This window comes from Megalops cyprinoides, chromosome 18 (genome assembly GCF_013368585.1).
Source record: "Megalops cyprinoides isolate fMegCyp1 chromosome 18, fMegCyp1.pri, whole genome shotgun sequence".
Lineage (NCBI taxonomy): Eukaryota > Metazoa > Chordata > Actinopteri > Elopiformes > Megalopidae > Megalops > Megalops cyprinoides.
This window is the reverse complement of record NC_050600.1, coordinates 25,324,598-25,349,150: the sequence shown is the minus strand read 5'-3', so window position 1 is coordinate 25,349,150 and position 24,553 is coordinate 25,324,598. Positions and strand designations below refer to the sequence as shown.

At 46.2% G+C, this 24,553-nt stretch overlaps 2 protein-coding genes across 2 annotated transcripts in view; one reads left to right on the top strand and one right to left on the bottom strand.

Annotated features, from left to right (window-relative positions):
- Window positions 1–505: 505 nt before the first annotated feature.
- Window positions 506–10,914, top strand: fam113 (family with sequence similarity 113). The gene is made up of 7 exons (XM_036550982.1): window positions 506–578; window positions 1,717–1,796; window positions 2,583–2,815; window positions 4,619–4,769; window positions 6,515–6,767; window positions 7,068–7,190; window positions 10,748–10,914. Exons 1-7 carry the CDS (start codon window positions 506–508, stop codon window positions 10,912–10,914), a joined length of 1,080 nt encoding a protein of 359 aa, XP_036406875.1.
- Window positions 10,915–15,004: 4,090 nt separating this feature from the next.
- The window catches only part of LOC118793034 (dynactin subunit 1-like), a 39,471-nt gene continuing 29,922 nt past the window's right edge, over window positions 15,005–24,553 (bottom strand). Inside the window, exons 18-27 of the mRNA XM_036550981.1 lie at window positions 23,861–24,022; window positions 23,492–23,623; window positions 22,656–22,784; window positions 21,922–22,064; window positions 20,589–20,758; window positions 20,034–20,164; window positions 18,838–19,024; window positions 18,130–18,203; window positions 15,724–15,813; window positions 15,005–15,228 (exon numbers count right to left, since the gene is read on the bottom strand). Coding sequence (XP_036406874.1) covers window positions 15,091–15,228; window positions 15,724–15,813; window positions 18,130–18,203; window positions 18,838–19,024; window positions 20,034–20,164; window positions 20,589–20,758; window positions 21,922–22,064; window positions 22,656–22,784; window positions 23,492–23,623; window positions 23,861–24,022 — 1,356 coding nt within the window. The 3' untranslated portion in view covers window positions 15,005–15,090. The remainder of the gene's footprint in view (window positions 15,229–15,723; window positions 15,814–18,129; window positions 18,204–18,837; window positions 19,025–20,033; window positions 20,165–20,588; window positions 20,759–21,921; window positions 22,065–22,655; window positions 22,785–23,491; window positions 23,624–23,860; window positions 24,023–24,553) is intronic.

The following is a 24,553-nucleotide window of genomic DNA, read 5'->3' as shown; positions in this document are numbered from 1 at the left end:
TTTTCCCCCATTGCTAAATTCAGGTATGTGTAGATAACCGTAGCTCATCTGTCGGACAATAATCTCGGCTAGCTAATGGTACCATAGTTGACTAGCGAGCTAGCATAGTAGTTAGAGCGGAACTTGACCTTGCTAACTAACTTTAGGTAAACGTATGTAGGTCTAACACGCAAAACCTCAAAAGACAACAAAGTTACTTTGTTTAGCTGAATGAATCTACTTACCAGAAAACACATGGCCCATGCATGCTCCTGACCTCAGGTTGATGTTGCTTATTGTTTTATTTATTTATTTTTTTACTTTTTCGTTTAATCATTGTTGGGTATATTTTGATCCCCCCTCGTTCACAAAATGCTAGCTAAATGCGGTTGTGGTTGTGTATTTATAATTATGAAATGTACTATAGACCGCTAGCAACGCAATTTCCGCTCATTTTTCCGTTTGCCCCTTATGTATTTTTCCGCAGTGGGTTGATTTGCCCTCCCTCGCGGAATTATCGAAGGTCATGAAGTCTATCAGCCAAAGCCAGGCCAGCCGGCTTCTGCACAATAAGTTTGTTGTTGTCCTTGGAGACTCCAGTGAGTATGGGATGTGTTATCATAGTCAGGGAGCAGGTATGCTAAAAGATAAAACATGTTGGAAGTGTACTGTATGCAAATGCGTCTTCGAATATTGATTGACTATACGTTTGGTCATTTGAATAGCAGGCCCATAATGATCATATCCGCACAACCTGTAGCATTAATTGACACACATTGTAAATATACTATACGGACATCCGGTATGGTATCTGATGCGGAGCAATATGTTTTATTATCAATTGAAGTTGTTAAGAATGTCATGATTTCCTATCCTCACTACAGAGTGGTAGTTTATTTCCATGGTACCATCAGCAGGTTACTGACACGTCAGAGAGGGAAGCACGACATTTGCTATAGGCTGACTGGACATCACCAGTTAGTAGAGTAAGTTTAAAACTAATGAAACTGCATGCTAGACCTTAGGAAAATGCAGCGTTGCTGGTCTTTTTTTTTTTTGGTCTGGCAGAGGAAATAATGACTATTGCTTATGTGTGAGAAGCTCTTATATTGCTCAGTGTCTCCCATAACGCACACAATGAATATAGATAAAAGACTGCAGTTTGAAAACCCAAGTTCACTTGAAATCCAGGGAGGTTTATTAATATTGAGGCAGGTCACAATCTCCTTTTATGCACAGGAGTAAAGCAAACCTCTTGTGTGACTGCATCAGACTAGATGAGGAATTCTCATTATTCCTCGGGCTCGACAGACTATTAGCATCTGGAGCGGATGCCTCTGAACACACGCCTCCACGGTTCACCAACTCCAGCGGCTTTAATTGTCTCTAATCGTTCCCCGGCAGCCTCGAATTAGCGCTTCAGAGCCGATCTTCCGTTCCACTCAGTCCACTGCGCAAGGAAACCCGCGACAGATGCAACAGAGACGTCTTAAGTGTTTCTACCTTGAATTATTCTCCTTTACCCATCAGGAGTTGTTTTTTTTTTATTTGTATATAAAAACAAAAAAACTCCAGGGAAAAATGAATGACCATTCCTGCTGACACGTTAGCAGGAACAAAACTGTCAATCTGCCAGCGTAGTAATTTTAACTCTGCCTGGATGAACATTGTTTGGTGCCCAAAACTTGTTTTGTCAAGCTGGTGGTCCTGTGAATCAGTTTTTCCTTTACCTTCCAGTCCAGCGCTCTGTCTACAAGGACCTTGTGCTGCTCTTGCAGAGTGACCGGTACCTGACCGTGGCTCAGTTGAAGAGCAAGGTAAATGAGGACTTTCAGAATTACAGCCATAGCCAGTTCCAGCAGCAGTGCAAGAAGTGGAAGCTGTCAAGATGAGGACAGGGTACAGGGCTTTCAGTAACCTTTTTACCTGCAGCCTTCTGAAAAATTTGGATCATTTCCTCTTTATAATATTAAATCTATATCTGATTAGACAATGAAATTGATTCAAGGTTTTCTGAAGTAAATGTTGGAAAGTATTTGAGTTTGTAAAGACGTTAAATTTATAAGTACTTGGTAGTAGGTAAAACCAAAAACTTTCCCGGGGTGGGGTGTATAGGATTATTGATCTGATTTGATACGTCTGCTGGAGGTCATTTGTAAATTCAGATGCTTGAATAAGAACCATTGTATGTATCTGATATGTCTCTAGCACCATTAATTTTGTAAAGAAATGAGTCATGAACAATTAAGATACCAGTCAAAGGGCAGTCTATTTCAGTGCATCTCAGTCCTGGTCCTGGGGGCACACTCTGTATGCTGATTTTCTTATTTTTTTCCAACTGATTAATCACTGTTCTTACTGCATCAAGTTATGTTCTTATGGCGGCATATTGAATGGTATGCAAGTGTGCAGATTGGGTGTCCTGGTTCTAAATATTTGGAAGCCTGTGTAAGATGGCCAACAGATCACACACTCCTGTGAATACACACTGAACCCCCTGAAATGAACTAAATCTCTCTGTCTCTAGCCGTTCCCCAGACATGTGTTAAACCACATCCCTTAATTTTCAGCTTTGCTCTCATTGTCTGCCTCTGGTCCACTAGGGGGAGCTGAGCTTTGAGGAGGACACCTTGGTGGAAGGCGGCAGGCTAGGCACAATGAACAATGGGACTGAGTACCGGGAGGTGCGCCAGTTCCGCTCGGACCACCACTTGGTCCGATTCTATTTTCTCACCAAGATCTACTCCCGCTACATGGAGAGCATCCTGGCTGACTTTGAGAATGGCCTGAAGCCTGACATGGTCATTGTCAATTCCTGCGTGTGGGACGTGTCACGGTAAAGCATGTACAAACTCCCTTACCCACATACTATAGCAAATGGTGCCCATTTCACGGGTGATTCTCAGTTTTTCAAGCCCATTCATATAACTTGCTGTGACTGGCTAACCAGTGTCATCAGAAGGGGTTGGAAAACCTGCATTTGTGAAATCCTCTGTACTCTTACACATGCATAGAAAAACCTTTAGCCAGGAGTCTGGGATGAGTGAGTAACATCCATTTTGTAAATTAAATTCCATCCCATCGGATAATTCCTGACATTTCCTGTTGGCAGTGTAAATTAAAATCATACAGTTGTGACAAAGCAACTTCAAAACAGCTTTTGCCCTCTACACATGCATAAGTTGAACATGAATCAAGCCCTTGATGTGCAGCTCACAGGAAAAAGCCATGCTTTAAAGGGGAGAAAATTATCTTCATATGTTAAGATTTTATCTCTTCATCACGTAAAGAAGGTGCCATGTGAACAATGCTTTTGTTGCCGCGGGGTTACCCTGGTTCCAGAGAATTTGAAGAGATGGAAGATGCCTTGGTTTCTAAACTGACAAATTGGTTGGTGGCTGTACAGTGCACACAAGACCAGTGCTTTTCAAGTTTCACCTGCCTCATATTGGCAGATGTTGGGAGACTTTTGTGCTGTCAACAATTTCAAGAGGTCTGTACCAAATATCCAGGTTTAATAAATATTTAGATTATACTTTATATAAAAAACTGGTTTTGGTGCAGGGTGCTGATACTTAATGCGTTGCTGCTTGGTCTTCTGACAGTGTATTCAGACTGGCAGATGGAAGAGCAAGTGTCACTGCTTAATGAGCGGGGTTAATCTGAGTTAGACGGATGCGTGGTGCTCATCGAATCAAATGCCCAGCCGAACCAAAGCTTCCTGTTTTTTTTCTTGGGTTCCAGATTCTCCATCTGACCTGGCCTCGCTTGCAAATGGAATCGGAGGCCTGTCAATCCCGTCACCGGTTCATTGCTAACTGAATCATGCTCACTTTCGTCTCTCGACTCCAGCCTGTCAGGAACAGGCGTGCTGAGTGAATTAATAGCTGTGATGAGAAGCGCTTGTTGAACCCGTTGCACATGGGGTGGGGAGGCTCTGACGGGGAGGGCAATTGCAGGGTGACGCATGAGAGCACCGCTTCACGCTGGAGCTGATGATGATGTTTGCTTTCTCTCGACTCCTGGTCCCAGATCGCAGTGGGCAGCATTGTCCGTAGCTCTCATGGCTGCCACTTAATGCCAGAGACCAGGGCACAAAGATGATGATGATGTTGATGTTAGGGGGTTTGGGTAGGTAAAGTGGATGGACTGAAAACTGCTATGCCACATGAGGATGGTAGTGAAACTTTAATTCAGAAGATGGGAGGGACACTGGGAGGAATTCTAAATCATTCTACTACTAACTACAAAACTTACTGTTTCACTGCTTAAGGCAAAACGGTTCAATCAACCATCTCTGAAAGACATGCTGCTTAACTTTGTTCAGAGGGTAGATCGTTATGCCTGTCTCGCCAAGCATGTTAACATCACAAATTGGCCCCCTAGAAAGAGCGAGAAGGAACCAATTGCTTCAAAGGGCAGTGAGTTCTGCGGCCCTCTGAGTGATGGGCTCATATTTTAGGGAGTTTTTCTGTTCCTCTGGAGCTTACAGGGTAGGGATGAACCGCAGCAGGTGCGGTGAGTGGGACAAGCCAATCCACACTCCTGAAACTGAACCTGGGGTCTTCTGTTGCTGTCACACAGCCGGGTGACTGAGAGCCGAATCTCCATGTGTGATGTGCGGTTGCCTCACCCTCAGGTACGGTCAGAAGTGGGTGTTGGAGTACAGGGAGAACCTGCAGAAGTTCTTTGAGCAGATGAAGAGGATCCTCCCCCCAGACTGCTTGATGGTGTGGAACATGACCATGCCTTTGGGCAGCAAGATCGTAGGGGGCTTCTTAGTGCCAGAGGTAGGCTTGTGCAGAACATTTAATAGATTGATCAACATTTTTACACAACTGTCATTTATTTGTATATTTAGAGAAGCATTTCAAGTCATTGGGCCCTTGGAAAAGGTCCCATGTTGAGTCCTAAAGTACGCCCGGTGGTGCAGCACGGTAGTTTCTCCCTTGTGAAGCGATGTTTAGAAGTTCTCAGCAGAAAAAAGAATCAGTTCAATTACAATATTGTTATCCAATACTCTTGATGTGTCATGTTATCTGTAGCAATGCTTACAGGTTGAATTAATAGTACCCAAGTCATGCAACCATTGAAAAATAAAAATTAAAGTGCTGTAGTCAATATTTTTTAATGAAGGTGTTCAGATAAATTCAGTGTTTAAATTAATAGCTAATTAAAAGGCAGTGCTGCGGAAAATAACTTGCTTTATTTACTAATTGAAACCGTTATCGATGCATTAACTCCAAATTACAAATCAGAATTATTGGTGATTTGGGAAACTGTATTTGTGTGTGTGAGAATTTTTTCCTCTTCCTTCGCCATACTGTGGGTTGTGTTAGTGATTCTGTGATGGGGAAATTAGCTACATAACCTTTTCCTAGTGCCTGTCATCTGCCTGAACAGGTGTCAAATTGCAGAAGCTATGGATTTATTTCACCCTATCACAAATGTGTGCAGCATTTAAATAGGGTTACTGCTTTTCTTTTACTAGATTGATAAAATTCCCCCAGGGTGCTCTCCATGTACACTGGCATTCAGGAATCAAAACTATAACCTTCTGACCACTATTTCAGTTCTCCATCTCTACATCACTGCTGCACACTGCAAGTATGATGGAGAGCGTGGCTGCGTGCTCAGAGACCAGCTGCAGGGTCGTCCGCAAGCCGCTGTTCTGAATTCAGTGTGGAAAGTGCAGTTTCCCAGTGGTGTGCAGAATGAAATGGAATCGCAGAAGCAGCCCTCTGAGTAGCTGTGGAACTGAATTGCTTCATTTGCAAAAATGAAAAGCACCACATTGTAATCACGTAATGAGAGGACCAAGTCGTATTCTTGAGGGATTTTTTTTTTTTAAATATCATTTTCATGTAAAATACGGTGCTGATTGGAGCTGGTGAGTAATTTTAAGCTCTGTAAAAACATGAATTTTACAATTGCAGGGAGCCTTATGGAAAACCAAGTACAATGTCTGGGTTTCATTTTATTAGTTTTTTTTTTTTTTGAAACCCTGGGCTGTTATGCAAGTGCCTTAGTAAATGTTTACAGTAGCTGTGTATGTGTGTGTTGGTTTCTCTGCTCCACCGTTTGCATCAGGAGGTTAAAACGCACACAGAAAAGGACAGGACAGTAATTTACCCAGTTGACCATGACCTAGGACTACAAGGCAGAAAACCACAGGAACCATTTATTGCGTACAGATTAATCAAACAAAAGCTTTGCATACATTGCTTTTACACTAGCTGGCCTGGTATTTTACAGGCATGCAGAATTGCTGCTGCAAGGGGATGACCCTAAAGAATGCATGAGGTTCTGCCCATATGAAAGTATTGCTGTTTCTCCCCACTTATGAACTGCATATAAATGTAATGTAAGATTGTAAATATGGCATGTGTAGGAAAAGGGAGGGATTTACCCCTATGCATTAATAACATGTTGGAATTTGAAAGGGGAGTTCAGCCTTGCTTGAATTAATGTGGATTAACTCTGAGGAGATTAAGTGTAATTGAAAAGTGGCACGGTAAGGGGTTGCTCTCTTCAGATCAAGCACGTGGCCCCGACGCTGCGCTACGACGTGATCGAGGCGAACTTCTATGGCGCCGCGCTGGCGGACGCGTTCGGGCTGGACGTGCTGGACCTGCACTACCACTTCCGGCTCCGCCTGCAGCTGCGCACCAGGGACGGCGTGCACTGGAACGCCGCCGCGCACCGCCACATCAGCGGCCTGCTGCTGCGGCACGTCGCCCAGGCCTGGGGCGTGGAGCTGGGCCAGCCCGCCCCCTCCAACCCCGACGGTGAGTCTCGCGTACACACACAGAGACACAGACACACGCTCTCACTCGCACACACGCTCACACACATGCACGCTCACACATTCACGCTCACACATTCACACACGCTCACACATTCACACACGCTCACACATTCACACACGCACATACAACGTGCACACACACACAAACAATAGGGAGGGGAGGCACAGGTCTGATGCTGAGCGCTGTAGTGTAGAGGGGCACAGGTCAGAATCTGGTATAGCAGAGCACAGATGAGATGCTGGGTATTAAAAGGGAATCGCCCCACTCCTTCCGTTACAGCTGTGGTCTCTGCTGCTCCTCTGGAAAAAAGTAGGCCAAAAACGAAGAAGCAGCAGGTCCAAGTGCAGCAGAAGCTCTTCTGCAGCTACCAGCCCCCACGGATGGACCCCTATCGCTACGGCGGTAAGCACCCCGCTGTATGCATGTGCCTGTGCGCTTCTGTGCGCTTCTGCTCCACACCCAGCTCGAAGGTGACGTTGACTGAGTTATGATTACACAATATACACCGAGTGACCACTTTATGAGGTACACCTGCTCGTTGATGCAAATGCCTAATCGGCCAATCGTCTGGCAGCGACTCAATGCATGAAATCTCGGAAGACATACTCAAGAGGTTCAGCTGCTGTTCAGACCAAATATCAGAATGGGTAGGAAATCTGAGGTAAGTGACTTTGACCGTGGGATGATGATTGGTGCCAGATGGGGTGCTTTGAGTGTCTCAGAAACTGCTGATCTCATGGGATTTTCATGCACAACAGTCTCTAGAGTGTATAGAGAATGGTTCAAAAAGCAAAAAAAACATCCAGCTAGCAGCAGTTCTGTAGGCGAAAACACCTTGTTAATGGCAGAAGTCAGGAGAATGGCCAGACTGGTCCAAGCTGACAGGAAGGTGACAGTAACCCAAATAACCACAGGTTGCAACAGTGCTATGCAGAAAAGCATTTCTGAACATACAGTACGTCAAAACATTGAGGTGGATGGGCTACAGCAGCAGAAGACCCCTCCGGGTACCACTCCTGTCAGCTAAGAACAGGAAACTGAGGCTACAATGGGCACAGGCTCACCAAAACTGGACGGTAGACGATTGGAGAAACATCTCCTGGTCTGAGAATTTTTCCTTAATGCCGTTTAAATGCCACAGCCTACCTTAGTATTGTTGCTAACTATATGCATCCCTTTATGACCACGGTCTACCCATCTTCTAATGACTACTTCCAGCACGATAACACACCATGCCACAAAGCACATGTCATGTCAGACTGGTTCCAGGAACATGACAATGAGTTCAGTGTACTCCAGTGTTTCTCAGTCCTACTCCTGGAGCCCCCCTGTCCTGCATATGTTCTATCTGTCCTTGCTCCAAACACACCTGATTGAAATTAGTGTTCTTGCTCTTGGTTAAATCAGGTGTGCTCAGCTAATCAAAAGTGCCACTGAGGAGTTCAGTCAGGTAGGTAGAGCAGGGAAAGATGTAAAACGTGCAGAGCAGGGGGGCCCCAGGAGCAGTATTGAGAATCAGTGCGGTACTCCGCTGGCCTCCAGAGTCACCAGGTCTCAATCCAGTAGAGCACCTTTGGGATGTGGTGGAACGGGACATTCGCAGCATGAATGTGCAGCTGACAGATCTGCAGCTACTGCGTGATGCTATCATGTCAGCATGGAGCAGAATCTCTAAGCAATGTTTCCAGCACCTTGTTGAATCCATGACACGAAGAATTCAGGCCGTTCTGGGGGAAAAGCAGGGTCCTACCCACTATTAGAGAGGTGTACCTAATAACGTGGTCACTGATTGTATAATGTTAACAAAAAGATGCAGGTGTGCAAGTGTTTCCTTGAGTTGCCATTCTGTGTCTTGGCATGAGCCGGGATAGCCTCAGCGGCATTGTGTGGCCCTGGTCCTTGATTTAAAATTCCAACTATTAGCCAGATGAAAGCCAGTTTAAGCTCAGGTAAGATGCAGATATGTTCAAAGCAGCTGGTACTAACAAAATGTTGAATGAAACGGCCATAAATTTGTTGTTTTTAGTCAGTTACTCTGCGTTTTTCTATGGCCAGGTCCCTGTGGTCACCGTAGTTATGCTGACCGCTACATGGACACTCTCACACCTGTACTCCACCCCTCTCAGTATACAGGTAACCCCTTTGCTCCATCAGCAGCATTTAGCAAATCTAATAACCACCGCGAATAAGTTCGCTGTGTGTGGTTTTCAGAATTAACCTTATTGTGGTGGTTAGGGCACCGACTCTGCCATTTTCCAGCTGAGAGCTGACCTCACAACCTCAAAGTTCTCTATCCTGCCTGCTGCAGGAGAAACCCAGCTCTTTTCATTCACAGTGTATAGCATGCATTTTCACTGCTGGTAAAGGACTACAAGTAATGAGAAAAACTACTACTTTTGGGACTTATCACATTCACCATGTGAATCGCTGCACCACAGATCTCTCCCTTATTGATGTCTCTTCATTCGTACCCCCCCCCCCCTAAAAACAGCAGCACCCTGGCCTCAGCACCCCCCCACCCAACATGGAGGCTCAGGATATCCCTGCAGTTTCTTCTACGAGGACACACTATTCAGCCACATGCCCTCAGCCACGCCATTCGTTCCTGGCTACATCAGCTTCACTAATGGAGACAGGTGGAGACGTGAAGTTGGTAAGACCTCAGTCAAGCCAAGGGATGCTAATCTGGGATCAGGAAGGTGTGATCCAGCAGGTTTTCTCCCAGCAGTTAACCTCCTGTAACCTCTTGTCATTAACTAGCTGGAAGCATTTTGTTGTCCTTACTGTTTTCCATATGACAACAAATGCTAATGCCAATGGATCAGTGATCCAGCAGTGATTGTGAACCTGAAGCTCTCTGATCAAATACCCAGCACACTATGCCAGAATTGACTTCTGTCTGCAAAATATGAGCAGTGTCTTGCACGGGTGTTGCTGGGAGGTGTAGTTCATCAGTGGGGGGGTTGAGAACTACTTTAAAATTAATTCAGTTAAATCTGCACTTCAACTCCTTTTCGGCACCTATTTTGACATGAAATGTTTAGCGCGGCTCTTTCCCTGTTTAACCCAGATTGCATGTGAAGGGCCTGTGATGAACACTTAACATAAGTTGAATCGAAAGAGCCGCACAGTCCCTGAAGACTAGAGTTCTGAAAATGGTCAGAGTGACCATTTGAAAGGGAGAGCCCACGCACACTTAACCTAGCATTATAATCAGCAGATTAATGCTTCATGAAGCAACTGCACGGTCATCTGACCTTAATGGGCTGTTATACAGTGCTTCTGTCCCCGGGAATGTTGTTTCTGAGAGCATTTTGCAAGCTGCAGCAAGTCTACGGCCTTGCAGAGAAGCGCTGCCTGCGGGTTCAGTTTCGCTCGAACGCGGCGGGGTATCGGTATTCTTTTTGCGAGTTCGGCCTCGGACCCAGTGAACAATTAGCGCCGCCCGAGGAGAGCGCGTCTCGGCCAAGCGCCCCGCCCTCGACTTCAGCAGAGCGCAGCGGAGTTTCAAGGATGCTCTAATGAGCGGGGCGCCGCGGCCAAATCGGCATAACAAAGCAGCGCTGGCCCATCCCTTAGCGTTAGCGAGAACCGCTGCGTTTGTTAAAATCCAGCTTGTGCAGTAATCAGACACCTGCCTAATGTTTCATTTTGCCTAGATCCCTTCCCACTGCAAACATCTGAGCTAAATTTCCTATTACAGAGGGTCTCCATAGAGCAACGCACATAGCTTTCATTTGTAGATAAAGTGCGATCATGAAGATGAATAGAATTTGACAGAGCTGTACAGCTCTACAGGGGACACTGGCACACTGTGGACTCCGCCCTCATCCTGCCAATGGGACCGTCCAGCACAGCTGAACCCATTTGTGAGCAGCTGTCATTTCTTAAGTGTAGTACTCCGTTTACATCCTCCAGTGTGAGGTTTCCAGTGACCTGTCATGTCTGTCTGTGTTCAGGTGGGAATTTCGGCGTGCCATCCTTCGGCTCGAGACTGCCCAATCCCACAGGGCCAGAGAGCTCCTTTGTAATGAAGAAGAAATCTTCCAAACAGCACTACGCCCCTTACACCTGTCAGAAACGACAGCGCCCTCTGCTGACTCTACCCCCCAGCTACAGGTACTGAGTCTGCACAGTGCCCTCCACTGTCCTCGTCCCCCACCTACAGATAATGAATCCACACAGCGTCCTCTGACTTCATTTCAACTAGGTATACATCATGGACCCAGCTGATAAACTTTCTCAGTTCTAATCGTGGTGCAAGTGTATACAGAACTGCTTATGGTTCCTTTCTTGAAGGTGATTGATGGTCCTATTGTTTTAGAATTATTTAAACATTTTTTTTTTATATTGTATGGAACATTCATGTTTTAGTGTTCTGCATGTTTCCTGAGCTACGCACCATTCATTTTTCAGTTAGCATAGAGCACAGAGTTTTGCATGTGTCAACACTGTCCAAATTAAAAAGTATTACACCTCGTTAAAATACCTGTGTCTCTTTCATTCAATTACCAAACCTGTAATCTGTGTCCAACAGTTGTAATGAAAGTTGCTTTTGCCTGCCTACCAGCATTAACACAATCCGAAAGTGACATTAAATTGGGAAAGATAATACCCATGCAGATTCGCAGTGCAATGAGGGCATTGTCCCTGAACTGAGGGGTCAGCCATGAATTAAGGAACGCAGCTGAAATGACACCGTGAATGGGCCACATGCTGGCTGTCCTCAGTCACAGTTTAGCGGCAGCCGTTTGAACGGCTATTAAAATGAGGAGCAGCACCAAACCCGTGCGCCGTGCGTGTGCCGTTGGCCCTTCGGGGGCTGTGTCTGTGTGCGTGTGCGTGTGCGTGTGCGTGCGTGCGTGCGTGCGTGTGCGCGTGCGCATTACGACAGGAATACATTAGACCCATCAACCAGGATAATCATAGGGCTGCAGTCAATTCAGCCAAGTGACTGACTGCGCAGTGGTGGTAGAGTTCCCGGTGTGGAGAGCGAGAGACCATGTACGCCACCACTGCATCGGGGCTTGCCTCCATCGGAGTGTGTCTGAACACTAATCGGGCATTGTGCCACGCTTGGCTGGCACTTGAGGTTTTTTTTTTTTTTTTTTTTTTTTTTTTTAAAGCGGAATTAATGGCCATGGGGTGAAATGAACACGGGATGTTGTGCTGGTAACCTGCATCCAACAGCTGACACTCATTAGAGGGACTCGGATGACAAATCTACTCTCCAGAAATAATGTACACTGCAGATCCCTGTGCATGCAAGGCACTCCCTAAAAAAGGCCAGCAAACGGACCGGAGCTGGCACTGAATGGAATGTTTTGCGGATATTTGGAGGAGTTATTGGAAGTAAATGGAGAAAGGAAACCGACTGTACAAGGTCACGATCCTCAGATGGCCCTTTTGTGGCCTGTTTGAACAGCTGGTTTGTTTTACGGTGTCCTCTGTCAGCAGGATAATGGACACAAACCCGATTAAAGCATGCCAGATTGGTGCTTTCAGTTCTGCTGTCTGCCAGTTCCTTTCCAATATAAACGTACAGTAAAATATGCATGTTCTGTGACCATTAGTAATGTGACTGTAGCTTTCTATGCCATAGTGCACATTAGTGTGTGTTGCCTGCAATGCCCACAAGTCTTCTAGTGCTACCATGCAGCGGAAAGAAATGGATTTTTCAGGTGATCTCAGACAGCAATTTTGCACTTTTATTGCAGGTGCAATCATGGTTCTTTTCTGTCCTTTCTTTTTGGGGGTGGGGGAGACAGAAAAACAAGCTAAGACAAGTAATTACGTTATGTGCCAATTCTTGTTTAACCCTGTCGTACGTGACACATTTTGTGCTGTGTAGCGCGCGTGTTACGGTTTGTTTATTTGTGTTAACCTTCTCAATTTTCACCGCCGTATTTGCTTCACCATTTCCTCAAAGATAATGTTGGCTAGATTTTTTCCAATCTAGTGTTGTAATCACACCGGTGTGACCCTAAGGGTTAATTTGGTTTATACATGGTTCATCAGGATTACAGCTTTGTACAACTCCCCCGAAGAGCCATGTATGTTTCAGGCAGCCTAAACCATTGCCTTTATCAGTACAGGGGTTACCCACTCGCTACGTCAGTTAAGGTAGCAGTCACAGTGGAATTCCAGTGCTTTATTGATCTGGTGGTCACAGTAGTAAAAGCTGATGTACCAGGACAGTGGGTACAAACGTCACAGCAGCTCAGCCTCATGCACCCTTCAGCTGTACCTGAGGGTGACTGCAGAGTAACAAGATGAGCTAAATATGGTACAGCAGGCTTTGGGAAAGACACTTGTTGCCTGGGCAGGCATTGACCCCTGCAGTGCTGAGGATGTACATTTACATTTATTCATTTGGCAGACACTTTTATCCAAAGCGACTTACATAAGTTACAGTTCTTTACAGTGTTAGCCATTTATACAGCTGGATATTTACTGAGGCAATTGTGGGTTAAGTACCTCGCCCAAGGGTACAGCAGCAGTGTCCCAGCGGGGATTGAACCGGCAACCTTTCATTTACAAGTCCTGCTCCTTAACCACTATGCTACACTACCGCCCATGTAACTACTAATGGTGTGTATATAAACTTGCACTGGTTTAAGAGTCCTACCATTTACTGGAGTTGGAGCTGGAGCTGGAGCTGATCTGATTACATTAAAAGAGAAAAAGTCAGGTTAGCTTATTTTTAACATATCTACCAAGATAACTTTAAAGTCTCCTGCAAAATTACAGGCATTTGAAATCCTCCCTCAGGGTAAGTGTCTAGTCAGATGTATCAAGCACACTACCAGTGACCCATAAAAAGGTAGCTATATCTATGCAGACAGATAACCCAGAAAAAGTTTTTCTCATGTAACCTGTTCTGCAAATTGTCATGGAGCAAAAGAGACACATGATTGACTATCTTCTTAAACTAAATATTGGTCCACACTAATTAAAATGGCACAATACTGCTCAAGTATAACCATTAATTAAAAATATGCACCTCTTTGGGTGTGTCAAAGGGTTAACATTGGACAGCCCTTGGTGTGAATGCTCTGCAATTTTCCTGCAGGAAAGTCTTCACAATGGGAATACACACAGTGAGGCACCAAATGCATTGTAGGAAGCCTTAAATCTGCAGATGGAAAGTTAATAGGTGTCTCTGTATAAATTGATATAAGATACAAGAATTGGCTTTCAGTTCTGTGGTAGCTTTAATCACCTTAATACTTAACACTATAGCCCTGATTGAAATTACAGTGGGAGAAAGTAGCTTCTGAATGAGGGAACAAAGGAATAATACTGTGGAAAGAGATGTAATCAGAAGCTCTCAAACTAATGTGGAAAGTGTTCACTTTCACACCTTGTGTCAACGGAATCACATTGATATTCCTTTTAAAGCTCTGCACTTGGTTTGTACTCTGTCGAACAGAAGGCTTCTCTTTCATTGTGTTGTAATAAGCAGTGTTGGTTGACCGTTGACCAGCATTCCTTTCTAAGATGAAGCGTGTCATGACTAAAATTGTGGAAATTAGTGGAATTAGCAAACACTGATTTCATTAAAGTAACTTCAAACTGTAAAAGAACAGTGGACTGCGCATACCTCTAAAATCTTACCATTTCATTAATATTAATGATTGGTGAACTCCACTCAATTCAAGCTCCCTTGGGCTAAAGCTGCAACAAAGGAAACCAGACTGAACAATGAAATGTGGTTTTAAACAGAAGACAGTGGCACTGTCAAGTCTCGTTCATGTTTTAATATTCAAGTTAGAAAAGTGGAGAAAAGTTTAAGTGCAAACTCTATTATAACACAAATACCTGTGAGCACGTGTAGTGAGTCAGTATATTCTTTAACATAAGCATAGTCTGTACCAGACCTCCTTTGTCACCATCAGCTGACCATGTTTGTGCATTGTGACGTTGTATTGCAATAGTTTGCCTTTGCATAAATCTCCATACACCATTCAAAATAGCTGTTGCACACAATACTAAATTTTGATCTCAAGTAATCATTTCTACGAACTGATCCTTTGCATACAATACCTGAACATGCAGTATCCTTGCTGAAGGTTTGACATGGTGAAATAATTTAGCATAGACTGGCTGCTCTTAAACCTAACTGGTCTGCCCAGTGTTTACAATGGTAACATGCACATTTTCATCATCCTTCAGGCAACAGAAGTTAGAACTGATTCCTGAAATACTGCCCTTGGTTTTGTGTAATACAGCTTGAGGTGAAAAAGGCCGTCTGGGGTTTTATTGGAGAGCCGGCCATCAGTCATGTCCAGTGGGGTGGAGCCTAGGGCGTCAGTAGGCGGTGCACCCTGTGCAGCTCCTGTTGTGATAGGACAAGCCGGTGGACATGCTCCTGGCCGGGGGCACATGGAATCAGTACCTTCCCCACCAGCACTGTGTCCCCTTTCTGCTCCTCTTTGGCCTGGGGAATGAGGTGGAACAAAATGGTCATAGAGTTACCAGAGCTGGGCAAGTCAAGTCCTGGAGGGATTTCAATTAGTTGCCAGAGATGTCTGATATACCTCCGACTTCAAGTGTTTAAATGTGCGTCAGCAACAGAAAACAATCAGGTAACAGTTTTGGGTATGTGTGACAAGTAGCAGGATTCATATGACGCCTGAAACATCACCTCATGAAAATGATGTTCATCACCTTATCTGGCTTCACTGAGGTAACACAGGGTTGGGACTATGTGTACTTACTGTCAAGTTTTGTTGAATTTGTACTGGGATAGCATCGCATATACAATTTTCCTTTGAGTTAGTTTGCGGTTATGATGAAAGGGGCACAAACAAGGTAAAGATTTCTTTGAAGCTTTGAGCTCTCAGTCCGTAGATTGAGCGGGGGGCTTGCGGTGGAAATATAAGTTTAGATTTTCCTCTTATCCAGGTAAATGCACATCTATTCTGTGTCTCACCTTAATGTAGGACGACGAGGGGAATGTGGCAAAGTCGGAGAGGACGCGTGCCCCAGGACTCTGGGTCACCACATGCTTGGCCACGTCATCCTGAGAGGGAGAGAGAGAAAAATGAAAGGGGCAAGCTACGGAGTGAAGGGTAGGGTAAAATTGGAAGGGAGGAGAGAGAAACCGTGTGAGGTCAAATGAGTCCTCTGACACAGCGCAGTCTCTTACATTTACACATACATTCATTCATTCATTATCCAAAGCAACCTTCACTAGGTTACAGTTCTTTACAATGTTATCCATTTATACAGCTCGATATTTACTGACGAAATTGTGGGTTAAGTACCTTGCTCAAGGGTACAGCAGCAGTGTCCCAGCGGGGATCGAACCGGCAACCTTTCGGTTACGAGTCCTGCTCCTTAACCACTATGCTACACTGCCGTCCCACATACTCTTACACTGATCTGTCTGAATTTGCAGGATGGAGGGTAGTTTGGCTTCAACCTGGTGCTGCCTGAAGGTAAATATTCACCTGGTGCTACAGTCCTTGATCTTCCCTTTGTTTCTCTTCTTTCTTGTATATAGCAAAAACCATTTTTTCATCTTTTGGGGCAGCAGCTCCTGAAATGCTGGCATCATATACTGTGACCACTTCGAGCTTGCTCATAAGTGGTAGTATGCACTAATGTGCTGTTGTTTCCACACGCAAGCAGTGAAACTCAAGATGCTTTTGAGAGTGGTAGAAAAATAATTTTTATACACGAGTTCCACAAACTCTTAAGTGTGCTTATATAATCATCAACATAAACCATCTGATGGGAGAGGGAGAAGTGATGACAGTGAAGGGAGATATGAGGAAGCCAGAAAGAAGCAGCTGGAAGAGGATAGACTGGGACACACAGGTAGACTTAAGAGAAAACCAGCATCACAGAAGACCTTCAGAGGAGACAGAAAGGGGGTTGTTACCTTTAATCAACAGTTCATCCCTTTTCACCAGTCTAAGGTTGCCCTCTCTTCTCCTTTCTTGCAGTTGTGCGGTATAACCCCATTTGCACTGACCCCTTCCTCACACCCCTCACCCTGCCCAAACCACCTCCCCTCTACCCTCTACACTCCACCTCCTTTCTCTCTACACCCCATCCTCTTGTGCAATCTCTCTCTGGCCTCACCCACTATCCAACACAGGGGCAGTCCACCTCAATGTACCCTTTTGTACCCTTTGATGGATCACATTACTGGAGCAGACCTACATGAGCAGTTTTAGCAGCTGGTTTCCAATTTAGTTAGTGCTAAAACAAACAGGTCAATCAGTCCTAACACTCTGACATCTCTTGAGTCCTAAAAAATACAGATGTGTTTGTGGAAGAGATGAGTGTTACAGATATACGTGTGTGCTAAATAAGTCACTTCAAATGTATTCCTTCAATATAGTTGTGCTGACGTTCCAATTAATTTTTTAATTCATTTCTCACAGTAGGCCCCATTCCCTAAGTTAACCATACATTTTTAAAATTCATTTAAGTTCAATGCTAATTTGTATTCCTAATTTGCTGAATAAGTAAACCTTTAGATATACCTTTGCCTTTATTAGTACCTGAAAATTTCCAATACAATTTATATCTTCAAGGACTTCCAGCAGACTTTTTCTCAAGAAAAGTCAGAGCCAACCCTCCCAACAATTTAATCAAATCCAATTTAGTTCTCAGCTGGAAGCCGGCCAGATATCACAAGTCAGCTAAGGAGGACGTGAGGTGAGCAGGGCTTTTTCTGCGCGGATTACCCACAACAACCTTTTTTGTTGTTCCCTCATGTTTCCCCCCCCCCCCCCTCATTTTGCTCTTTGGTCTTCCCAAGAGAGTGGATGTATTGTGTTGCTAGCTTGCCAGTTGGTTTAGCATTAACAAGGTGATGTAAATGGACTACTTTGCCAGGGTCAACATCATTAGCTAGCTAACCATCACGCAGTGCTTTCCAAAATGCTTACCTCAGCTACAATCACAAACATTTATGTGACGCTTAGATGCCACACCTGAGGGCAATAAGCCACTCAGTGTGGCAATGGCAGAAGAATTTGGTGCGTTTATGAGCCTTCATACATGTGTAAGTGACTCTGTTTTCAATAGGTAGCCATAAAACGCCTCCAGTTTCCTACCAGGGGGAGATTTTCTGCATTTTTAAAAAGGAAAGTAAAACTTACGGCTCAAGATAAGGGTCACCTCCACCAATTACTGAGTTTCTTGCGAATGTGGCTCCGCTTCCCTTGTCATTTAAATGCTTAGTGACAGTGACCGTGACCTCGGTTGAAAACATTTTGAAGCCCCAGCCATCTGGACCAACAGAGCGGTGTAGGCAGACTGACACGAACAGGACGTTAAATAAAAATAAATAATGGATTTGGTGGAAAAAAAAAGCAGTCACCTTCAGTTTGTCCAGCATGTTGCTGAGGGAGCGCAGGCGGGCAGTTTGTTCCAGGAGCTGCGCGCTGGGGCTCACTGTGAGAGAAGGAACTGTCAGTATATCTCAGAGAGCTGCACCCCGGGGCTCACTGTGAGAGAAAGAACTGTCAGTATATCTCAGAGAGCTGCACCCCGGGGCTCACTGTGAGAGAAAGAACTGTCAATATATCTCAGAGAGCTGCAATGGAACTGCAATGAACCTTCAGTTTGCCTCTGAGGGAGCTGCACATGGGGGCTTACTGTGAGAGAAAGAACTTTTAGTATGTCTCAAAGGGAGCTGTGCACTGGGGCTCATTGTAATAGACTGTAAAACTGGTCTCTGAGGGACCTACCAATTGGGTTCTTGTCAGAAAGGGTACTGTCACTAATTTGACCCCTCACACATCCAGAGAGTGTTATATAGTCAAATTAGTCAATCAGCCAATGGCAGGAAATATGAAGAAGAAATTACCCAATGGGAACACACAAGCCAATGCCGCCCCCCCCCCCCCCCCCCCCGCCCCAATTAATCCAGTCTATTTTTTATTACACTGTAGAACAGGAAAAGAAAAGCAGTGTACAGTCTGTGCTGTGGATTGAATTTGTCATTGACACATGATGGGTGTGCCCTTGCGGTGGGTGTGACAGCAGGGCTGTGGGCGTGGCGGGTGTGACTGATGGCAGGGCTGACCTGGAGACTTCCCGGTTATGTCCACCACTCTGACGTTGGCGCTCATCCCCAAAAGGGTTCCCAGCAGCTGGTCCGTTTTGCGGTAGAGAGCACTGCACAGCACCCCGGGCCTGGGGCCATCCACAGCGGGCAGCTTGGGCACATGGAGCGGGGGCAGGGATGCCAGCTGGGCCTTCATTTTCTCAGCCTGGGGTGGGGGTGTGGTGTCACATTACATCATCCATTTACTTAGCAGACCCCCTTTTCCAGACTTGGCCTAATGTAATCAACATACGCAGCTAGAAATAAGGGAATCGGGTTCTTTTCCAATGACTGAAACCTTCAAACTGACAAAACTTGACCATAACCTACCCAGGTCACGAACAGTTTCTGACAAGACGACCAGTAAATATGCTATAGCCATATGTGCGTACACCAAAATTTCCCAATATGTTCCTTGTACGACGCAGACCTAAATTTTCCTTTTGATACGCAGGCCAACGACTTACAACCAGAAACGCGAGAGTGATGTACTGTGAGAGACTGGAATGCAGGCTCTGCATTTCCCAGCACCAGATAGCGCGTCTGTTTTCCCTGGCAAACTGGAACGCTTTGACGGAACGGCGGCCCAAGGCAACGCTCGCTTCAAATACCCGCCGACTGCATGATAAAAAAGGCAGATCCAATAAAGCAGAGCTCCAGCTGTGATTTAACGGGGAAACCCTGCCCTGGCTCTCATTCCCTCAGAGCCCCGGCGGACGAGCACAGCGGTCCCCTGATCCCAGCCTCCCCAGCGGGTGACCATGCCATGTGGCAGGCGGTAATTACCCAGGGTTCCTCTGATGACAGGCCTCTGTGAGCGCCTCCGTGTACCACAGTGACCTTGCGGGCGCTAGACTGCGAGCGCTGACCGTTACCTCCTGCCCCCCTTTTTTGGCTGGGGATCTGTCAGCTTGTTACTGCACTTGGTGACCTGAGGCACGGCTCAAAGCAGGGGGGGGAGACGCAGTGCTTCAGTTGCATGGAAGGGAGCGGCTCTGTCGGAGTTAAGATCACTGCCCCACTGCCTTGCTGGATCTAGACGATCGATTTTTTTTCTCCACTGCGACACTGACCTCTGTTGGTCTTTTCTTTATTGACGAAATGCGTGGTCCCGTACATATATGTGTCCGTGTTCATTTACGTCTGTGTGTGCATATGCAAACGAATGCACTCACCTGGAGACGGTAGTTCTCATTCTTCAGGTGCCTGATGCTGAGGCGTTGCACCTTTATCTGCTGTAGGAGGAGAGGAGAGTCTACAACCTGCAGGGGACCAGGGCCACCACCCACGCTGGGTGCCACACTGCCTGTGGGGGGCAGCAGAGGGAGGGAGAGAATATATAAGCATTGTTATCCTTTACTGATGATGCCATATTCTAACAAACTGACACGGAAAATTTTTATTTTGACAGTATGCATGGCTGAGATCAACATTAAGGCATGGGTGGACAGTCTTGGCCATGCTTGAAATTCACCAGTGGTCCAACGTCAACACTGGTTTATGACACTAAACAGGCAAAGCAGACATCTAGCTCAGCAATGACCTCTTCCCCCATAAAGCAATGCTAGATTCTCAATGTGGCTGTTAGAAACTTTGGTTACTGTCCTGTAGAAAAGGACAGAAAGTATAATGTGCGTTTACATATTTTAGATAAATAACACATACAATGCAGCACAGTACTGTATGTAAGTGATCGTGCAGCCGAGCTCTGTGTCGGGGGTGGGGCTCACCTGCGATTGCGGCCGTGGCGACAGTGGCGATGCTGGACGGCGGCGGCCCCCCCCGCAGGCCCTCGATGGTCAATTTGGTCTGGGCGCTGAGTCGCTGCTTCAGCTCCGCCTTCTCCGACTCCAGCTGGTCGATGTCAGCCTGCAGTGCATCCATGGTCTCCTCAAACTCCCTGCCAACGGAGCACGGTCACGTAGACACCAACACACGTCTGTGCAAATGTTCAAGCGCATGCACACACGTGCACACACAAATACACATCCAAACACACCTGCGTGTGCACAAGTAGATGCATGCACAAACATGAACACATATTGGTGTGCGCACACATGCATACACACACAGATGCATCTATGCGTTAACACACATGTACAAACGCATTCATGCTTAAGCATGCATGTATACTGAGACACACACTCACATGTATATACATATAACCGTATACACACTCACACCCACATAGACAAGGTACAAGCAAAATCAAATCAAACTTATTCACACTAACTACAAACATGGTGAGATTGGTGACATGAAGCAGGATCTTGCTGACAAATTAAAGGCTCAATTACTGGTGAGTCACTAATGAGTAACGCCAGAATTGGACTGCAATCCTGGGTTACTGATTTGATCTTAATCCAGCCAAACACACAGACAGACTCAACATGACCCAGATGGGTCAGTATTTGATAAGACCAAACAACGTGCAAACATGGCTGAATCAGTATTTGGCAGGAAAGTGCTGGTCTTTTTTGGCATGACTGAGTACCATCTGTGGATCAGGACACCCCTCTGAGATACTTCTTTAAAATGGCCCGTATCTCTACCCCTGACACCCCCCCCCCCCCCACGCTTTCAGTTGAAGCGGGTGTGTCCCCAGTGTTTTTGCTATGGTTCACACATTTGGACTGCTAATGACCGGAACGTGAGTTAATTGAATAATTAATGATTGGCAAAGCAGGCGCAAATCCATGTGTGCACTCAAAGGGAGGTTACTGCCCTAAGACAACAACCGAAGATATCAACAGACGATGTTGAGCAATGATATGGAGTGTTTACCCAAAAAATACAACTTTGAGACGGTGTTATGACTTTCAAGCGAGTGCACCGCGTGTGGCTTCCAAGAAAGTGTCGGCCCCACCTTGAAGGGGAAGATAAATGCCCGGCACTTGGAGTTCTGTGTGGTACCCGAGTCGTTTCAAACTTCAGCCTGATTTGTGTGACTGTGCCTCCAAAGTGGTTTGTGAAGAGATTGCAACAAAGTAGCAACTTGCAGCTCGATGTTTCGAGTCTCAGCAGCTGAGGATTTATCTGCCGCACGGCCCCCGCCCTGCTTACTTCTCCTTCTTCCTCAGGAGGCTCTGCGACTCGTCTAGTTTGGTCTGGATCCTTTCCACTCGCTCGTCAGCGTCCTTGGATGCTGTATCCAGTTTCTTCTCCAGCAAGCTGAGGCGCACGTTAGCCTCGCCCAGTGCCAGGAGCTGTGAGGGACCAGGCACGAAGAAGTGAGCGTGTATGTGTGCATGTGCGCGTGTAAGTGCGAGCGAGAGGGGGGGTGTGAATGAGTATGCACAAGTGAGTGTGTGTGTACGTGAAAGCCTCCTTTGACCCTTCCTGACACACTTAAACATCGCCATGAACTGTGTATGAGTGAGTGTGACTTGCATTATGTGTTCTTTTTCCAGCTATGAGGATGGGAGCATAAAGACTACCCATTTTAGAGCTTTATGCTGTATTACACTGTTGACAGCCATCACTCAAAAACGAGCGAAAGACACAGATGGTACTGTTCGGATTGTTCGTTTGGAGTGGTGGATCCTAATTATGAGCATCTTTTCACCACCTGGTGGCAAAATAAAGGTACTGTCCTTACACCTGGGGAGTCCCCTCAGCCATTGAGGGTGGGGCATTAGTCTGCTTAGTGTAAAAAAAAAAAAAAAAACAGCCAAAAATGTTGTAAAATCACAACATGGAAGAATGAATGTTAATGTTCACTTATGAAAGTTATGGAACGCTGTTTGTCTCGAACAGAGCAGAGCCCATGCAGGAGTGTGATCAGGGCAGGCTAAGACCTTCATCTTGAGGGCCTTCTTGAGCTCCCGGATGTCCATCTCCCTGTCTTCCAGCTTCAGGCCCAGCCCCTCAGCATCCGTCATCTCGGCCCGAAGGGTGGCGGCTCTCAGCTCCACCGGAGGTGGGGTCTGGGCAGAGGGAGGGGGAGAACAGCAATGACGGGAGAGTGAGGCTCTGTGAGCCACAGAAATGGGTGTAGCCGTCACGTGCCAATCAATGAACCCACAGATCTGCACCAATCAGTGGTTTCGCCACAGTGAGAAATGGATCAGATTGGATCAGATGAATCAGTGATTGAGTACACACTGAATACTACTCTTTACAATCAGGAGTAGTATTTTTCCACATTAATGCTGTTCCCCATGGTGATTTCAGGCAGCTTTTTACAGACAGCCCACTTTAAAGGTTGGAAAGTATTATACACAGGGGAAGGCACTGGCCTTATGTCTACTTTGCTAAAGGAAAAAAAATCACACAGTTTAACTCTGAAATGTGAGTTGTTTCCCTTTCCTTCTGTTCCATTCCTTTGTGTATCCATTTAAAACATATGGAGACATTTACAACCCCCTTCTCTGCTAAAGTCAACAGCCCTAAAGGCTGATTCTTTTCCTGTTAACAGACCTTGCTGTGTTCTTCTAATGAGGAATGGGGAACCCATTCTGTGTCAGTCACAGGAGCTTTATTCTGATTTGAATAATATGTAACTTTTGCTGCACCTCAACAGCAAGGAGGGAGTGCAGTGAATTAAATGGGTTCCTAACAGCCCCACAGCTATGTACTAAACTCGCAGGTCTTGCGGTCCTTGCTGGTTGAACCAGCTGCTTGCGGGCCTCACCGTGGTCTGGACCTTCCCTGCGTCGTACTCGCCCTCCTGCATGGCCGTGGCCATCCTATTCATGGTGACAATGACAGCGCTGCAGGACTCTCGCAGGCTCTGCAGGGGGCTGATGTCCATGGAGCCATAGATCTGGAACAAGATGACAACAACACACACACACACACACACACACACACACACACACACACACACACACACACACCAATGTCAAACCAACTCTCACACACAGACATCACAGACACAAAGACACTTGTATCCCCACACACACACACACACACACACACACACACACACACACCAATGTCAAACCAACTCTCACACACAGACATCACAGACACAGACACTTGTATCCCCACACACACACACCTGCTTTGCCGCCTTGAAGGCCACGTCCTCCAGTTTTAGGGCGGAGAGCCCCTCCTGCTCCCCCACTGGAGTGATCATCTGGGCACCTGCAGCTGCCGCCTCCTGCAGTACTGCCACCACCCTGCTCAGGTGCCTCCGGCTGTCCGTCAGCAGGTCTGACACCTGCCAAAGGCCAGTGCTATGTCAGCCGACCAGACCCACCGCCGCTCCCACACCACACCCACAATAACTCCCAGACCATACCCACACTCACTCCTGGACCGCACCCACCGCCGCTCCCAAGTCACACCCACAGTAACTCTCAGACCATTCCCACCCTCACTCCTGGACCACTCATACACCACACCCACCACCGCTCCCAGACCACACCCACCGCTGCTCCCACACCACACCCCCAGCATCACTCCTAGACCACACCCACCATCACTCCCATATCATGCCCATGCCAGACCTGACCACACCCACCATAATCCCTAGGGTGTGACCAATACTACTCCCAAACGCCACCCACCCCTGCAAACCCATGCAGGGAAGGCCCTATTCATGTGTCGCTTACACATGAACAGCACCCAATTGGTGTGGGGAGCCAAAAAGAATTTTAAAAGAATGTCCTCATATAAAGTGGACTCAGGTAGTGTGTGGTACAGAAGTTTGGTCTTAAAAAGCAGCGTGTCCTGGTATTATTAACAGTGT

Bases quoted from the DNA above. Each gene is read 5' to 3' on its own strand.
- fam113 (XM_036550982.1), top strand. From the start codon at position 506: ATGAAGTCTATCAGCCAAAGCCAGGCCAGCCGGCTTCTGCACAATAAG. The intron at 579-1,716 runs GTGAGTATGGGA...TTTACCTTCCAG, and splicing joins TGTTGTCCTTGGAGACTCCA to TCCAGCGCTCTGTCTACAAG. The intron at 7,191-10,747 runs GTAAGCACCCCG...GTCTGTGTTCAG, and splicing joins GGACCCCTATCGCTACGGCG to GTGGGAATTTCGGCGTGCCA.